The sequence below is a fragment of the Drosophila takahashii genome, chromosome 3R (genome assembly GCF_030179915.1).
Source record: "Drosophila takahashii strain IR98-3 E-12201 chromosome 3R, DtakHiC1v2, whole genome shotgun sequence".
NCBI classification, from domain to species: Eukaryota; Metazoa; Arthropoda; class Insecta; order Diptera; family Drosophilidae; genus Drosophila; species Drosophila takahashii.
In genome coordinates, this window is record NC_091681.1 from 38,979,820 (window position 1) to 38,998,165 (window position 18,346).

Genomic DNA, 18,346 nt, shown 5'->3' on the forward strand with positions numbered 1-18,346 from the left:
AATTTAAGGCTCATTTCTACTGGTTACCATGGAACTATCACACTTTCTGTAATTGTCGCCTCGGAAATCACCGGACATTGAAAAATGCCAAATGCAATTGCAAGGTCGCACATTCCCAAAGGCCAACTTGGCAAATTGGCAGTACTTCGGGATAAAAGCCGCAACAATTTGGCCAGCAATTGGCCACAACTATGCAATAGAGTCGATAGGCACACGTGTTAGGGTCCAACACCAGCAACATCAACAGCAGCAACATCAGATTTATGACGATGACGTGCAGAACCAATAGAATAGGTCAGCACACTGGCAAAAATACTGCACGCAAAAACAAACTTGGTATGAAACGATTATCAATTTGATGTTTTGTAATATCAATTTTGACTTGATATGCTGGCACCTCAATTCGATATGCTCAAAATGTGTCTTTCTTCCTCCCTCGAATCGCCACATTGCTTCTTCCTCTCTTTTTCAAAGTCAAAGAATCTCCGTAAGAGAAATTTCGGTAAAACCAACATGCGTTGAAATTTACCATGCGCATATCAATTTGACGGTGACAGGTTTTTATGTGTCAAATAAAATTCTATTCCTAAAATGGTTGAAAAAATAAGGTAGCTAGTATTTTTTCCAGTGCTTAGAACAAAAGCAGCTTCAGTGAAATAGAAATAAAAGTAAAATAACAAAAAATGCAATTTGCAATTGCTGCTGCCGCTGGACCGTTAAATGTGTGGCACTGCGGCGATCGAAGAACACAAAACCAAATTAACGCCAAGAATCAGCAATTGCAGGAGCAACAGCAACATCCAACAGCAATTGCAATTGCAATTGCAATCGAAGAAGTGTAATGCGATAAGCTAGGTGGGATGGGGATTGCAATGTCGGATCTCCAGATGGACGCGTGAGGTTGGGGTCAAAACTGCGGCATTCTGACGGGGGACCTAGAATGGGGAATGGGAATGGGGATGGGGATCTCAGGATCAGATCGGATCGGGTTCGGTTTCGTAGCCAAAGTCTAAAGTCTGTGTGCTAAATGTCAATTTGATACCACGGCCAGCAGCACATCGAAGAATCCAATTAAATCGGTAGGCCGCACAGTTGCAGCAGCTTGCAAATTGCAAATTGCCATCGATCTCTGGCTGGGATCTCTGGGATGCAGTCGAGAGATGTCGATGGGTCGTCGTTAGATGCGTGCGCCAAAGTGTATTTGTGGGTCATGGTACAAATCTCGCGGAGACACGGGACATGGGACACGACAGCCCGACACAAGATAGCTCTCTGACAAGAGACACCTTTTGATATGCTAACGAAGGCTTTTCTTTTTTCCCTCCAAAAAACCAAAAAAACACTCGTGCCCCGACTGTCAAAATGCTGCCCATGGTTAGCTTCGGATGGGAAATTTTCCCACCCTCCATTGAGAGGCCTTGTCTGCGCCTTGGTGAAATGTAAATTTTCCTTCGTTTCTTTGGCGCTGCCGAGTGCCACACATTTATATTAGAGCTCCAGCTGCAGCTGGGTTGCAATTTGTGGGGCGGAAAAAGGGGGGAAAACGAGATGAGAAATGGGGAACGAGAACGAGAAGTCCACGCATGCGCAACTGCAACTGCAACTTCCCAGCCTGTCCGCTGGCTACCCTTTGTGGCCATCTCGACCTGGCCTGGCCAACAAGAAGGAGGGGTTCTCTATGCAAATCTTCATGCATCAAGTCTTCTCCTGAAACTGGACCTGAATACATTTATCATAACGCACATGGCCAACATTCAACCATTGTTGGTTCTGTTTCGGATGAAGATGCATTGCTCGCCTTGCCCTTGCCAGTATTTTCCGAAATAGAAGAAAAAAATCTTGCAAATTTCCCATGACCGATATACGCCCCTGACCAAGTTGGCCAAGTTAACAAGCGCCTGCCTCGTTTTGGGTAAAAGTTTCTATCTCCCGAGCTTAGCTTTTGGCCGCTTCATTCACAAATTGAATTTGTGTCACACACATGGCTTACAAACTCTTCGCCAGCTGGCTGGTTGGCTGGTGACCACCCCTTTATTTGGTCTTAACCCAAATACTGAAAAATGCAGCAGTGGTGGAAATGCGAAAGAATAAAAATTGTTTACCATTTAGCCACGGCGGAATAATTACAGCAACAAGTTGCTGTCGCTAGTTGCTCGTCTCCAGATGCTAGTTGCTAGTTGCTCGTTGCTTGCCAAGCAGCAACATGTTGCTCGTGTGTTGCTAATAGCTTTAGAACAAGTGCCATTTTGGCCGGCAACTAATAGCCAGTTTGTGTCGCTTCCGTTGTCAGTCAGTCGGGCTGCTCGGCATCAGCATCTTCCCCATCATCATCATCATCATCATCATCTTTGGCATCGCGGCAGTGTGAGATTATCATTATTGTTATTGTCGCTCGTCATGTCAACTCGTCATCAACATGCCGCCTTTTCTACTCTTTGCTTCTCTGGCTGAAAAGCAGACGAGGATGCCAGTGTCTTGGGTTCGAAATACATCCAGTATACAGCATCCAGCATCCAGCATTGAATATCCAACATCCAAGCAATCTTTCAACCTGACCGAGGCGGCTTCGTGTGTGTTGCATGCCCCCTTGTTATTTTCGCTGTTGCCACGGCACGCAGCAGTGCCCCATTCCTCTGCCCCTCTTCTCTGAATTTTAATGAGCACAATTCGCGCATTTATGATGAGCCCCAGCCTGAGTCGAGCATTAGCCGATTTTTATTTGCCCGTTTCGTTAGCAATCCGCCGGGGGGAAACCGAAACCACTCGGATTTCAAGGGAATCGAGAGGAGGGAAGCTGGATAAGTAACCCCCACCGAAGAAAGAAGGGGAATCCAGATGATATAGGAGGTTTTAAAGTGATTTCTAATCTATTTTAAATTTAAGCCATATAATATAATAAATGAAAATATAAACCGCACTATGAAATCACCTAGTAAGCCCAAAGGTAGTAAAAATCCGAATAATATTCAGAAAATCCCTGTCTTAATTTCCACACTCTCCCATTTCCGACACACTTCCCTTTTGTGGATTAGGTGGAAGTTTTATTGCTTTATGGAATGTATAAAATTGGATAACATACCCACCAGCCACGCCCCCTTAAGTAAGCACTCAGCACTTCCACCCCTCACCTTCGAAGGCAAAAAAAAAGAAACCTTAGGGGTTGCTCCACCGATGGAATCACGTGTTGCATCTCCTGGGACTTGATTAAAGTAACATAAAGCAAATAAAAGCCGACAAGCGAACTGGGCTAATAAATGAAAAAATGAAGCGTATGTGTCTCGCCGGCCATTCGATGCCATTATAGGCACAATAAAAGGGCGACAATAAAATAAACCTATATATGGTATGGTACCTTAGTTGGGCCAGTTGTCAACCGATAAGCCGTGATATGTGGCTGTTGCTAATTATAACGATTTTTGGGCTGTGTGTGGGATCACCGGATGACCAGGGGGCGAAAAATCAAATCGAAGGAAGTCGGGGTTGTGTGTTGTTGTCCCATTTCAGGAAGTTTTCCTTGGCGTGCGCCTGACATTTTCAATCAGCTGGCGAAAAACTTGGCAGTATACTTTCGTGCTCATTCTGAGATACAGATATAAAAATCCAACGCTTTCTGACCTCTGAGGAGGAAGTTGCTGGAGGGTTGGGACAGCGGGCATGTCAGGGAAAATTGCACATCTGTCAAATCGGCAAACAAGTGATTTCCGCAAACAATTGAAGAAAAACAGCCAGTCAGTAAAGGACATTTTGAGGAGGGGTGCCATTTGTGCTAGTGGTGGTTTTGGTATTTGGTGTATGGTATTTCGTATTTGGTGGCTCACATGTCAACTCTCCCACCCTTGCCCCTCAAAAAAATTTCTGCTGTTTGTGCACGTAAATTGCTTTTGTAAAGGCCATTGAAAATTTTCGAAAACCAACAGAAGAGAATGTGAAAAAATAAGGCGGCATGCGCCTTGTCATGCTTTTTTAATGAAGTGCCAGTCGTTTAAGGAACATATTGCCGCCCGATTTGATTGTTATTTAAGGGTTAAACGGGCTGGCTGTCCGCAAGAATGTGCCACTTCCATTATCCTTTTACTAAGCCTGGATATTCCTTTTCCATTGCAGTTACAACCACAAGATGACAAGAAGACGTTCGAGTCCGCCGGGACTCGAGGAGCTGCTGTATCTGGCACTCGTCCTGCTGGCCATGGTCCTGATACCCACACAAGCCGGTAAGTGCTTTATTATGTCAACATAAATTATTATTTAGCCCAGGAAGCTAAGTACTTAGTACTTAATACTTAGCCCATCTGTCCCTACACTCATAAAAAAAATCGCCATTGATTCAAGAAATTCGCCATTGATTCAAGAAAATCGCCTATGATTTTCAGCCAACGGCGATTCGCCATTAATAATGGGAAATAATTTTCTTGAATTTACGGTTTCGCCTTTCTAAAAATCATTACCAATTTTTCTGAATTTTACGGCAAAAAACCCTAAAATTAAGAAAAATTTTCTTAAAAATAGAAAAATAAAAGTATATTTGTTTATAACCTTTTTTTTTTATTTTGTCCGACTGATTTTTTTATCACTTTTGCATTTAGGTTTGTTAACTAAGAGGAAACCTTTCATGTTTTAGTGACAATCATAAACATTTTTATTTATTTATTTATTTATTTATTTATTTAATTTAAATTCAAATTTATTATAAATGTTTATTAATTACAATGCATTTTAAGTACAGAAAAAACTTTTTGTAAACATATAACAGACTTAAGGAAAAATTCTTACCTCGACCTGAACTCGAACTCGCGACCGCTCACACCATAGACAGACATCTTAACCACTCGGCCACGCGTGCTTCTTGCAATGCAATGGCTTAAGATGCCTAAAGTGTTAACGGTCGTATTATTGGTATACCAATTACAATTACTTTAATTAAATCTTGTTAACAACAGTTTTAACAATTTAGTGAATGGAAAACCAAAACAAAAGATTTTTTATACGAAAAAAAAAAACAATAACTATTAAAAAAAAAAAATCAGACTCGTCCCTGCGTGAAGTCGAACCGCGGTGTCCGCGGCGACTTTTGTACACATGTTTAGTGTCCGAACGCCTCTAACAGCTAGGCCACCATACTAGAACACTAAAAAATTACACAACTTTCCTAAAAAATAGGTATTTATTTTCTAGAATCAAAGGCGATTTCGCCATTAACTCAAGAAAAAAGTCCGGAAAATATTGCCATTAACCCAAGAAAATATCGCCATTAATCCAAGAAAAAAATCAACTATTCTTCTTCTTATTCAATGTATAAAAAATTTTATGGCAAATTTCCATAAACTTAAGAAAATTTTTCTATAATCTAGAAAAATTTTCTTAATTCAATGGCGATTTGAAATCACGGGCGATTTTCTAAAATTAAGGGCGATTTTTTTTCTGAGTGTATCTATTTTGACTGCAAATATTGCCATAAATCCATGGATTTTCGGACTAATTAAAGCCATTGTGGCAAATTGCCATCAGCTGGCAACAGCTGCCGTTTTCACTTGTCCAGGGTCAGGGGTCAACCACCCACCCAAAAAGAAGATCTAAGCCCGAAAGTCTGTTGCATTTCGGGGCGCAAAATCTAATTAGGAACGGCTCATCTTCCACGAGGGTGTCCCAAATACAATTGTGTTTAATTGAAATCGACTGAGTGAGGAGTGTAGGGTGTAGAGTTCATAATTAAAAGCAAGTGCTAATGGCCGCGACCATCATTACCCATCTGCATCGACCTCACCTCATCTGGCCGAAAAGAACCCAGGGTCCGAAAATGTGTTAACTTTCACATTTACCCAGGGAACTAGAAGGCGATGCAACGGTGTCTTCCTTGGATGCTTGGGCGTGTTTAATTTAACGACTTGTTTAAACAGAACTTACAGTCAAATAAACCCAAAAATAAGAAAAGGGGGGAAAAATGGGGAGAAGAGAATAGAATAGAATATCGGTCAACGAATGCCAAACCCGAAACGTAGTTACTGCCACTCGAGGGTATACCCACCAATCATCCGGTCCATAACCGGAGAAGGCCCAAAGAGCCATTGTTTAATGGGCTCTGACTTCGACTTTGGCTATGGCTTTCAATAAACAGGCAACGGAGAACGAACTGACTGACTGACTGACTGATTTGGCCCAGTCAAAACGATAGGCGACAATAGTCAGCTCGTTGACCCACATTCGATGGGTACTATGTACTGGGTACTGGCACTCCATGGTCCACACTTCCATGATGCCTGCATTCGGCATTCAGCATTCAGAATTCTTGGAATTTTCATTAACACATGTCTGAGGTGCATATGGAAATGGATCTCTGACAAAGAGGGAAATAAAGTGGAAAAGAATTTTGTGTGCTGGCTTTTTTTTGTGAATGGAGCTGGAAAGAGGAAAGCTGCGGAGAACCCATGGTGTTCTAAGCATAGATTGCCCCGCCAGGGTTTCTCACCTACTTATTGATTATTACACACAGTCACAAATCGGTAACACTAACAAGCCGACGGGCCAACAAAACGGCCTAATGGACTCGGATTCTTTGGGTTTGATGAACCTCAGTGGAGGAGTAGAGGAAGCGTGTGTGTTTCCCAGCAGGGCCTGGTAATTGAATTGTTCCATTATAAATATGAGCATGACTCGACGAGATACAAGATACATTTTCTAGTTCCAACTCCGCCGCCGCTTGGACAGCTGCGAGCCATAAATCAATGGGACTAGCGCAAATGTCAGATGGTATAGTATAAGATATATGATATGTTGAGATATACGTACTTCACAACAAGTGGCATTTGCGTCATAACAATCGATCTGCCCATCGATCCATGCCAATTGTTTGCCCAGCCATCAAGTTGGATATCCAAATCGCTTTGAGTGGCAACTTATCTTGTGCAATTTCAATTTGGCCATCAGGTTCGGAGCCTTAATTCAAGCTCAAGGTCGATAAAAATAACCCAGCGATCGACCATCTTCCCAACCGGTAGCCGCCACACATTATCATTATTTTATAAGCCACGAACGGCGAAGACGGCAATTTCAATTTGGCTCTGGCTTTTTTGCTTCTTTTTTTGCTTCTTTGCTCGATGGGGCGTTTTCATCAATCAACTTTGAACGTGAGTTCGTTTCTTGATTTTCTCATGCTTATTAAAGAATCTTTTTCGGGGGAGGGGGAAAAGAACACCTGCTCTTCTGATCTTCCAGATTCTTCTCCTTTCGACCAGCCAATTGACACCTACACCAATGCTATGCGAAATGGTCACTGAACCTTGGCCATCCACCAGCTTTCAGCTCTCCAACTCCAACTCTAAAAGCTATCCGATTTCGCCACTCAAATATATTTTATGTGGCCCGTTGCCAGCTTTTTGTGATTTCTTAATTTATAACCAATTACAAAGGCATTAGTGCGCCGCACGAAGATCTTCAATACTTTTGTTTATTGCGCATATAAATCGCCGCTTTACGGGGCCCCCGACTTTATAGCAGACTTTTGCGGAAGCATCTAACTTTTCAGAGAAGAGGGCCCTGATGCGATGATGTGCCTAATTAGCTTGTATTAGCCGGGGCCATCAGAACTTCTTATAGCTGGTTGGCTATCAGGGATCAGGTACCTGGTACACCATTATGGTTTCATATTAATTGCACGACGACCCGCTGATGTCATCAGCAGCAGCAGCATCGTCGTCATCATCATCAGGCCCTCGAGCATAAGCGTTAATCAAGATCCAGTCATCGGCTTAGCCACGCGCATATAATTAACATTTCTGCCACGGACCACAGGTTCAATGTCAAGTGGCCAGGCGGATTCATCCGGCTTATCGTACTTATCGTGCTGATAGCACCGTATAACTGTGGTGTATACCAACCCACAGCTCTTCCTATACTCCACCTCCTCGTAAATATTTCATATATGCAAACACCCCGACACCGGGGGCATCCACATCCATTCCATACATTGTCCAAGTCCAAGTTGTTTGCTGTTTGCTGGGCAAACAAAAACCGGCCAAAGTCGCTGACCATTGACCGATATGGCTATGATGGCGATGATGGCGATGCCGAAGATGTGTGTTGGCTGCGGCTGCGTGGCTGTGGAATTTCGTAGCCACTTAGAGAACAAGTACGCAAGCCGGAGATCACGAACTTGCGGGCCAACCCGCACGAACCCCAGAGAACGGGTCTGGGATTTGGGATATGGGATTTGGGATTTGGGATACCCAATAGTCAATACCCAATCCGCGATCTCAAGACTACCGAACGTGAGATTCGCCAATGGGGGGCGGAGAAACTTTCGACAGTGACACAATTAGAGGCCCCCGCCTATCTGAAGATTCCCCAACTTCAATTCCTGGCCATAAATAAGCATTTGTTTTTATGCTAAGCGGCCAGACGACTTTACTTTCCTTTCATTTCATTTCGCTTCGCACGGCCCACCAACGCAGTGAGAACCTCCTCCAGATGTCCAACTATTTGTCAAAATCGCTTTGGTGTGAAGCCAAATCTAAGCTGTGACGAATGGGGTACACTGAGAGAAAAATAGGTCTATAGCTATACAATTTTAAATTATTAAATATTCACGTGAAACTCTTAGAAAACGGATTAATTTTTGGGTATAAGAAAAAACATTTTAGTTTTTAAATCTCAAAATCCTTTATTAAACCATTTTTAAAGTATTAAATGGAACAACTCCTAAGAATTACCACATGTATCCTTAAAGTATATTTGAAATTCTAAATTTTCCTGAAAATCAGACTTTATATTATGATGTTTTTATATCAAAATACCATCAAATGCATGGTTTTTCTCTTCGTGTGACTGCTAGTAGGTCTGTCTCCGAGTTGATATGATAAATTGACCATGGGCTCGAGACACTCATAAAAGACGCATTTGTTCGGCTTAAATGCCCGAACACAGAGCCACTTAGTTAGTGCTGATCCGACCCACGCAATTCCCGCATATTTATTCGAGGGGGCGAGGGCAATGACCAGGCCGCCAAAGGGTTCCAAAGAGTTCCACCGAGCTCCAAGTTCCGAGTTCCAAGTTGCTGCACTTGATTCTCCAATTAAATGGCCAGAAGCCAAGAAGAGCAGCGTGTGAACCAGAATCGGAGGCGGAAACTTGAAGAAGGCAGTCAGAAGTCGGAAGAGTGGCAGGCAGTTCGCTCTTTCTGATTTTATCAGCATTAAATTCCCGACTTCCTGCGACAAGGTCGGGGGCTAATTTCATTTAAGTAAATAGGCTTGCGGCTTAACTGCCGGCAATTTGAAGTGTAACGGTAACGTGGCCACATACACATTCAGATTGAAATCCCCGAACCAAATGGAATTACAATTGCAATTACACAATTTGGCTATTAACGCCTCGGCTTCGGGAGTCTCTGAGTCTCTGAGACCCCTTCACCTTGACAATGAAATGGTTTCCAATGATTGCTGTAATTTTTGGGCCGGAGAAACCCACGATGGAATAGCTGGTTGGCAAAGGCAATGCAAATGCAAATGAATATCTTGCTGTTTAGTAGAGCAAAAAGCAAAAAAAGCCGGCTATATAATACGTAATACAATACCAGTCGAGATTTCTCAGGGCGATAGATACACCTCACGATACAGACACCTCGATCTCGATCTCTGTGGAGAGTCTACTATATGTTTAGCTGTGGATGTGGATGCCATAATCATGGCTCATATTATGTATGCTGTTTCTGCTGCTGCTCTAGCCATTTCCCTATTATTGTTTGATGTCATTGAACTTGAACTTGTTGTCGTGGACGCCGGTTAAAGCAAAAAAACAACAGACACCAGTTGGCTATTTCTGTTTTGGCCTTTTTATGCAATTTCTCGGCGTGAATATGCTAATTCGGATTTGTATAACACGTTGTCGGTCCAAAAACGTGTTCGAAATGTTAATTAAACGGCAAACACTGGGGGCTTTTATTCATATTTATGGCAATTAGCAGCCCCCTGACCCAATTTTGCCATTTTGTCTCTGCTAATTGCCGTTTATGACGGGAGCGGATCTCTCGTGGAACCGAGAACCGGACGGATTCGGATGGAATTGGTAGGAACTGAACCCTATGCATTCCCGGCTCCATTCTAAATGCATCTCGGCACTCAATTAGACATTCTGCCTGGCGCCAGCTGCTAATCGCCGTCTAAAATGGCCAGCACGCTAACAAGCTGAAAGACAAGACAATGATGGTTATGTAATGGAGACGTAGACGGACAGTTGGACATCTGACCAGCAGCAGTGCTAAAGTTTCGGTTCGCTGGATGCCCAGAAGCTACACTGGAAAACGGGGGTTCTATAAGATAATTTAAGAATTTTTCCTGGTAGAAACTAAAATGTAATTCAATATCCATCTAAAACACCTAATATTAAAGTTTTTCTTAATAAAATAACTGAAACTAATCCAAGTGTAGAGCAATGGGAGTTTAGCAGACAAGACTAACAAAGTTGGCGTGCTAGAATTCATTTTGACACTATTAAGACAAAGGCTTCTCGGGGAGCTGATGGTAATTAGCGGAGATAGAGATGGAGATAGTGATACAGATAGAGACGGGGAGAGATGGAAATGGAGGAACAGAGAGATCTCAATCGCAGGTGCAATGACTCGGCCGCCTGGGAGCGTTCTCTTTCAATTGTGTAACCCTAGCCCTAGTAGCTAGCCCTAGACCCTAGACTATAGACCTATTCTAACGCCAGGGACGGGTTCAATCAACCCACCAAGCTGGCTGGCACCTTTACGCATCGCATGGCAACCACAGAGAGACCATCTCCCATCCGATCCGATCCGATCCCGGCTCCAACTTCGAGACGGGTCATGCCAAGTCAGACGCTCTCGCTTGAACTAATACTTTGTATAATTATCGCTTTGCTGAATCTTCTGCACATGATGTATGGAGTGCTGTGCTAGCTGGGCCATTGAGTTTTATGGCTTTCGGCTGGGCTGTGGGACACGGAACACGCAGGTTTCTGCAAGAACTAAGAACCTGGAACCTAAAACCTGCACTATCTGCCATCCCCGGTGTCCGATCATTAGCTAAATGCCGTGCCAGCGTGGGAGGAGATACCAGATACTAGATACTACCCACTAGATACAAAGATACAACGATAGAACCGGGAAACAAAAGTCAGCGAGCAATTAGCTCTTGGAGTGGCACTTAATTGAATCGCTTCTAGCCAGGAAGGACACCGAATCGTGAGAGTTTTTCCAGTGCAAATTAATAAACAGTTACGCATGCGCGGTTGCGCGGAAAACTTGTTGTTAGCTGATTGCCGGGAACGGTGGTTGGTCCGAGTCCATCTGGGCATCCATCACCTGTCGGTTGGAGTAGCAGCTATCTGAATCTGCATCGGAATCTCCCGTTGGTCCGTTGGTCGGCACTATTATTTCGGCAATTGCTGTAATCAATGCGCTGTTATCAATAACAGCTAGCGGTGTAATAATTGAATGGGTAGCGTTGCGAAAACGGCTCCACCCATCCCGCAGATTGGGGCCATAAGAATTTGTCTTGAAATTGCGCAAACAAAATTATGATATATATACGCTAGATGATCTTCAGCTGGCTATGTGATTAGCTGGAGATCTGAGGGGAATGCAAGTGGATTACTGACAGCCGGACAGATTGATTGCTGGAACGGCACAGCAAGGAGGAGCCTTCATTAAAGCCATGCAAAAGCCATCAAAACAAATCAAAGGCAGGACACTCTAGGGCGTTTTTAGAGATCCTAGAAACTGTGGGAAAGAATGCTGGCTACTCCCTTAACTGCTTAATTACAGCGCCCAAGGCCAGACTCATTATTATCTATTAAGCAGTCAGGAATACTAGTTGTTGCTCCACCGCCGACCTGACAAACTGACAAACATACTGACTCTCTAATGACATCGGGCAAAGAACCAACCAACCAACCAACCAACCTTCCAGCCATAAATATGCACATGAGATGGGCTCGAGGAGCCTCGTCCATGATGCAATTACAATGTCCACATATAGACGACCGGAATAGGCCTAGACCTTAGCCTTGGTAATTGTTTCATATGCACGCCGGCAGCAAAACAGCCTTCGACTAGTGCAATTTCATGGCATCCTCATCTCCATTCCCGGCCAGCATCGGCATCATGACCATCGGGCATAATTTACTTAGAAGGAATCATGGGCCTGGGCAGCCAGTTTGGTAATAAAACACAGCGTCACGCCAAGGTAGCGCCCTATCCTCCAGACTTCTTGGCCTTCTTGCTCTTTTTAGCCTTGCGCAACTGCGTCCAATTTGGCCGCAATCGAGGAGCAAAAGAAGCTGCTGCTGCTGCTGCTTCGATGTCTACATTGCTACCTTGTCGCCGACATAATCATGTTAAATTACTCGCAAATTCATTTGCCAACAGAGGCCTCCACCGCCGCTTTTCAGTTGCAGTTGCATTGTTAGGGCGCCTGCTGATGTTGCTAGTTGCTGCTGCTGCTGCTGCTGCTGCCTAGTTGCAAGTTGCTAGTTGCTGCCTGGCGGCTGCTTTCAGCATTGATGCATGGACATGATACGGGTGCCTGTGGAGAGTCGAGTCTGGTCTGGGTTCTCCGTTGTTAGCTTGTCGCTCACTCCATATTGATCTGCTGCTCGGCATTATGGAAATTATGTGATCAAGGCCGGGGAAAATGGAAATTGTTTCTGCAATGCACAGGGAAATTTGCTAGCCAGAGGAGAGTCTGGCAATTACAGATCGATTTATTGCTCCTCTGCCCAAGGGGGCATTCTCCTTTTATTTGGATGCATCTAATTAGAAGCCAGATAAACGCAGGCCAACGCAGGCGGGGTGAGAAATGGCTATAGTACTGGGTACTACTCCTCCTCCAATTTCTGTATTTCTGTAAGTGGGTGTGGTCAAGAAGTTGCTGATGTTGCAGCTGCAGAATAGCGGTAAAAAAATAAAAGAAGAAGAAAGAGAAACCAGGTAACGACAACGCATTTGGGGACAACAAGCCGCGCCGGCGAAGATTTGTGTTTATTTTGTAATCTTTGAAATATTTGTGGCATGGCAAATATTTTCACTCGCCTGCATTTCCGCATAGCTAGAAGTTGGCCGAGGGAATAATGGGGAAAGTATGGCTATCAACGGGAATATATTTGGGAGAACTTCCACTTTTTCGCATTTTCCCCAGGCGGCGGCGGTCCCACAGTCCACCTACAGCACTAAATAATAAAGCTTAACCAGCAAAAGGCGTGCCTGACTTGGGCTTAAGTTTGGTTCCTAGTTTTTCGGCCAGAATCCCAGAGCTCGGAGTCCGGAGTCCCAGAGCACCTAGGCCTACTTATGTAAGTGAGGCTGCCAGTGCTTGTGGCTTGTATTTTATGGTTTGTGTACACATTTTTGCACACATGCGCGCCGGGTCATTCAACTTGTTGTGGCAGCAAAATCCATGGCCATGGTCAGGTGGGTGGGGGAGTCGGGGGAATCAGTTGGGGCAGGTGGGGCATCTCGGGGGAAGATGGGGCAGCTGGAGTAGCTGGGGCAGGAGGAGCGAAGGCGGTGCGCGCGCGCTTTCCTAGAATAAACAAAATGCACGACTCGGCCGAGAGCCGCCAACAACTTTGGCTTTTTCCTGGCCCGCTGCTTGGCTGCTTGAGCACACGAAGAAGCCAAGTTGCTGATGTAGCACTGTGAAAAAAAAATAGTACCTATAAAGTGTAGAATTTAGGAATTAAATAAAATTGAAACGAAATCTATAGAGCGCGAATTCTTCAGGAAATCGTGTAAATGCTTTTACAAAAGACGCCTATGATAAAGAAATGCTTATCTTTTCTTCTGAGCTTTAATTCATTGCGAAAATAAAAAAAACAGTACCTATAAAGTGTAGAATTCAGGAATTAAATGAAATGGAAACAAAATGTAGAATACGCGAATTCTTCAGGAATTCGTTTAAATGCCTTTTACACAAAACGCCCATATTAAAAAATGCTGATGTTTTCTTCTGAGCTTTAATTCATTAGGGTTCATACATTTTGTCAGTACGCGAATTCTTCAGGAACTTGCTTAAATACTTTTATTCCCGTCTGAGGCTCGGAAAAAGTACTTAAAATTCCTGGTTTTCTTTCAGTGTGCTGTTGTTGCATCCACATCAACACCAGCAACATGCAGCACAAGCAGCCACAGCAGCAGCAACTTGGCTGACTAACTGACTAACTGACTGACTGACTTCTGTTTGTTGGACCGACACGAGCATGTTTGATGTGTACCACAGTCATCATTATCATCATCATCTTCGCCAGCAACTCTAGCGTCCCCCTCTCTCTCTAGAAATCGCAACGATGATGATGTATATGTGGCTTGTTTTAGTTGTTGCACTTGCGCAGTGCAAAATTGTTGCATAAGTTTGCATTACAAGGCGGTCTCCCCGGTCTCAACTGGGGGATTGTCTTGGTTTGCTGCTTGCTTGCTGGCCTTACACATGATTGACTCCCATTGCCAAGTGCGCAGCCAAATTCTTTGCACTGCCAAGTTGCTCAAGTTCGGTCAAGTGGAGAGACTCCCGACTCCCGATTCCAAAACCAAACCCGATCCGATCCCTCGCCGGCAATCCTTAACAGTTAATGTGTGAATTTTTATGCGTTGCCAGGCTCTCGGCGGGTCGTGTTGTTGTTCTTACCGCATAAAATGTAATTTACATCCGTTAGCTTCTAGTGAGATGGAGGCTCCTTGGGTTCCCTGTATCCCCCCTGTTTTCACCGCGGCTCGAAATTGCTACTCTGATTTGTGGCTGCCGTTCGGTGACTGGATTCTAGCCCCTCGGTCGCGGCCAAATTCATGCTTATGAGCACTTGCCGTTAGGATTTTCATTGTTGTTTTCGCCAGCAATTTGTTGCCAAATTGTATGGGCTAGGTTTTGTGTGCCGTTTGCCTTTTGCCTTCGATTTAAATGTGGATCCCGATTGCAGTCGAGTCATTGCAGTCCACTGGCCACCCCAGGTATGCGGAAATTAAAATGTGAAATATTCGAGAAATTGTCAACCCTTCAACTAGACGCAATTAATCAAAGTTGAGGCCGCTAGCACAGCAATTCATAAAACAGCAATTTGTCAAATCATTTCTGCAGCAACAAGTGGCAGCAGCAGCAGCAACAACTGGCCTTCCTGGCCAACTGTCAGCTTAGACAATTTGTTTGAGCCATTTTTCCTAGGGGGCCAGCCAAGCTGTGTGCTGTGTGGGACACACGCAGCCGGGTTTCTTGGCCAGAATGGCCACTACGTACCATTTTTGCCGGTCTTGCAGCCAAGCCAGGCTGCATTTTGATTATGTGGTAATAACACGTTGCACGCATACAAAGGCCAAGATGTTGCTGCTGCAATTTGGCTTTTGCTCTTGCTCTTGGCTTTTGAGACCCTGTTATCACGCCGGACAAGGCTATCAAGGCTAAGAGAACCTGGCCTACGCAGGCCAATTTCAATTGCATGCTGGCACAATTAGAGTTCGGCATTCGCGGCAATGGATAAATTAATTTATTATGGTCATGGCAATAGCGATGGCAACAGCGATGGCTAACGGATATGGCCATCGTAAAATTCCCGCCGTAATGGGGGAACCAGCAAGTATGGCATTTCATTAAATAATAAAGATTCCTTCTACCTTTTCTCATTGCAGCCCCGGTTCAGGAATATACGGAGATCCAACAGTATTCGGGTAAGTCTAAAAAAAACTTCTAAGAGCGTGGAAGCTGATTAACTGGCGGCCATAACCATCGACGAACAGGAGCCTAATAAAAGTGCATTCAGATCTGTTTTTATGGTGATTACATTTTCGCTCTACAATGCGGAAGTGAACGATTTGATGGCACCCTGGGATTTTTATATATTTACCGATAGAGCACTCAATCTCCCGGTTTTCTTTTATTTATTTAATCAATTTTGATTGATTCGGAGCCTAAATGGTTAATTATACACGAAAGCTACCCAGTTTGTCATAAGCCGCTAATCGGGGCCCAATTATCAAGCCAATCGCTGTCATAAAAGGCGGCTTAAGCCGAGGTGTGAGGAGAGACACGCTACCTTTTTACGAGTTATGCTGTAAACGTGAGCAAAGAAACCCCAACCGAAAGATTCAAAGATTTCAATCAAAAAACCGTTTAGCCGGTTCACAGAAGTCGCGGGGAAACTGGCGCGCTTAACGTGTTAATGATGTGATGTTAAATTTATTGCGGGTGGGGACGTCACTAAATTAGAGACACTGGACACATATTTAAGACTCGCGACACTTGACACTGATGAGCAATAAAATTTGTCTATAGCTATGGCTATATGTATATTATGACAGCCCGACTGTTGGCGCTAAGCCCCCGATTTATGGCCCGAACGACACAGTAGCACAAATCACACATCACGAGGAAAATCGCATATGATTATAGAATGGATGGCCCGCTTGCATAACTAATGCCTGGAATTTATTAGCCAGAAAAGCGGTTCATTGTTTCGGGAAACCCATTTTCCCAGGCTGCGGCCCAGATTCCAAGAGCTCACTCTCGAACTATCCGTTCTTTCTTCTTGCAGAGGGCTGCTACTACAACTATGCGCATTACCAGGAGGGCGACCGCATCATGACCAATGAGCCGTGCCTCAACTGCACCTGCCACAATCGCATGCTGATGTGCTACCTGCGCGTCTGCCCCTTCACCAAGCCCATTGGCCACGACTGCATCGTGGAGAAGCGGGAGGACCAGTGCTGTCCCATCATCACCTGCCCAGAAGGTGAGTTCTTTAGGGGTTTCCCTTGAGTTTACAGGGGTTATTAATCTGTAACCTCTATTGTAGTACCCGTGGATGTGCCCTATCACTCGCCGGAACCCGGAACCGAACTGAGCATCCCCGAGAAGTTCGGCTGCAGCATCGAGGAGAAGTTCTACCCGGAGGGCGCCCAGGTGCCATCGAACCCGAATAAACCTTGCGAACTCTGCTATTGCATCAACAACCAGACCAAGTGCGTCATGCAGGAGTGCACACTGCATGTGGATGGCTGCCTGCCCATCTACAACAAGGGATCCTGCTGTCCAGTGCGCTACAGTTGCGGTAAGTTCGAGAAGGAAAATATGTCTGAAGAATTCGCGGGAGTAACAAAGTGAAATACCCCCCTTAGACCACGAAAACGAGCTGGACTTTGTGGACCAGTCGACCACCACGACCACCACCACAGTGCGACCCACCACTGGCTTTATTCTGGAGAGCACCATGACGCCACCAACCACGATGGACTGCATCCACGACGGAGAGACTTACGCCGACGGAGCCTCGCTGAAGGGCAAGAATGCCTGCGAGCACTGCTACTGCATGCGTGGTGACATCGTTTGCGCCGTCCAGGAGTGCGAGGTGCCCATGATGGCGGCCAACGGAAAGTCCTGCAAGGCGATGCCAGCCGCCGAGGGCGAGTGCTGTCCGAGCAACTACGTCTGCGAGGACGACAGTGCCACCACCGAAATCGTTGAGATCACCACGCAGCCAGCCAAGGGCATTCACGCCGAGATTCCCAAGGAGGATGTGGATCTGCAGGAGCACATCGACGACGAGGAGAAGGATCAGGAGAAGGAGACTGCTACCGATATTCCAGTCGCAGAACTGGGAAGCGGTGAGGTTGAAGACGAGGAGGAGGATGAGAAGGAGCAGAAGGTCACCACGGCGGCACCAGTGCACGAGGTCACCGATGAGAAGGACTTCTCCTTCGAACCCGAGTCCTCCACCGCCGGCATTGCCTCCGATTCCAGGATCGATGTGCCGTCGTCCACCGAGGAGACCAAGGAGTCGTCTACCGAAGCCGCCGAGGAGGAGATCGTCAAGGTGGTCACTACTCCGGAGCCCGAGGGTAGCGGAGAGCCTGCCCAGATTCCCGAGAAGGAAGTCACCGAGGATGAACTCATCAAGGTCAGCACTTCCGCTCCAGCTAAGGCCAGTCCCGAGGAGGAAGTGGTCGAGGCCACCACCGCCACGCCAACGGAGGAAGAGGATGTCAAGCCCACGACAAGCGAAGAACCCACCTCCGCTGAGGAAGGAAGTAGCGAAGAGGAGAAGGATGTCAAGGTCACCACAGCGGCTCCAGAGGAAACTCAAGAGGAGGGCAAACTTACTTCCGCTCCAGTGGCAAGTGATGAGAAGGAACCGGAATCCAAGCCAACCGAAGGCAGCGGTGATGAAGAGCAGGAAATCAAACCCACTTCTGCCCCGGCGGTGGGAGAAACGGAAGAGGAAGCCACCCCAGCTCCCGAAGAGAGTGAGGAGCAGGAAGAAGGCAAGCCCACTGAAGCTCCATCAGCCATCGATGATGTGGAACCAGCCAAGCCCACTGAATCCACAGAGGAAGCCAGCAGCGAGGGAGAAA

General features: G+C 45.5%; 1 protein-coding gene across 1 annotated transcript in view; it reads left to right on the forward strand.

Annotated features, from left to right (window-relative positions):
* Window positions 1–18,346, forward strand: part of tnc (tenectin) — a 40,987-nt gene that overhangs the window by 14,125 nt on the left and 8,516 nt on the right. Inside the window, 5 exon segments of the mRNA XM_070216501.1 lie at window positions 4,105–4,211; window positions 15,629–15,667; window positions 16,531–16,728; window positions 16,792–17,046; window positions 17,114–18,345. Of these exon segments, the coding sequence (XP_070072602.1) occupies window positions 4,118–4,211; window positions 15,629–15,667; window positions 16,531–16,728; window positions 16,792–17,046; window positions 17,114–18,345 (1,818 nt within the window). The 5' untranslated portion in view covers window positions 4,105–4,117.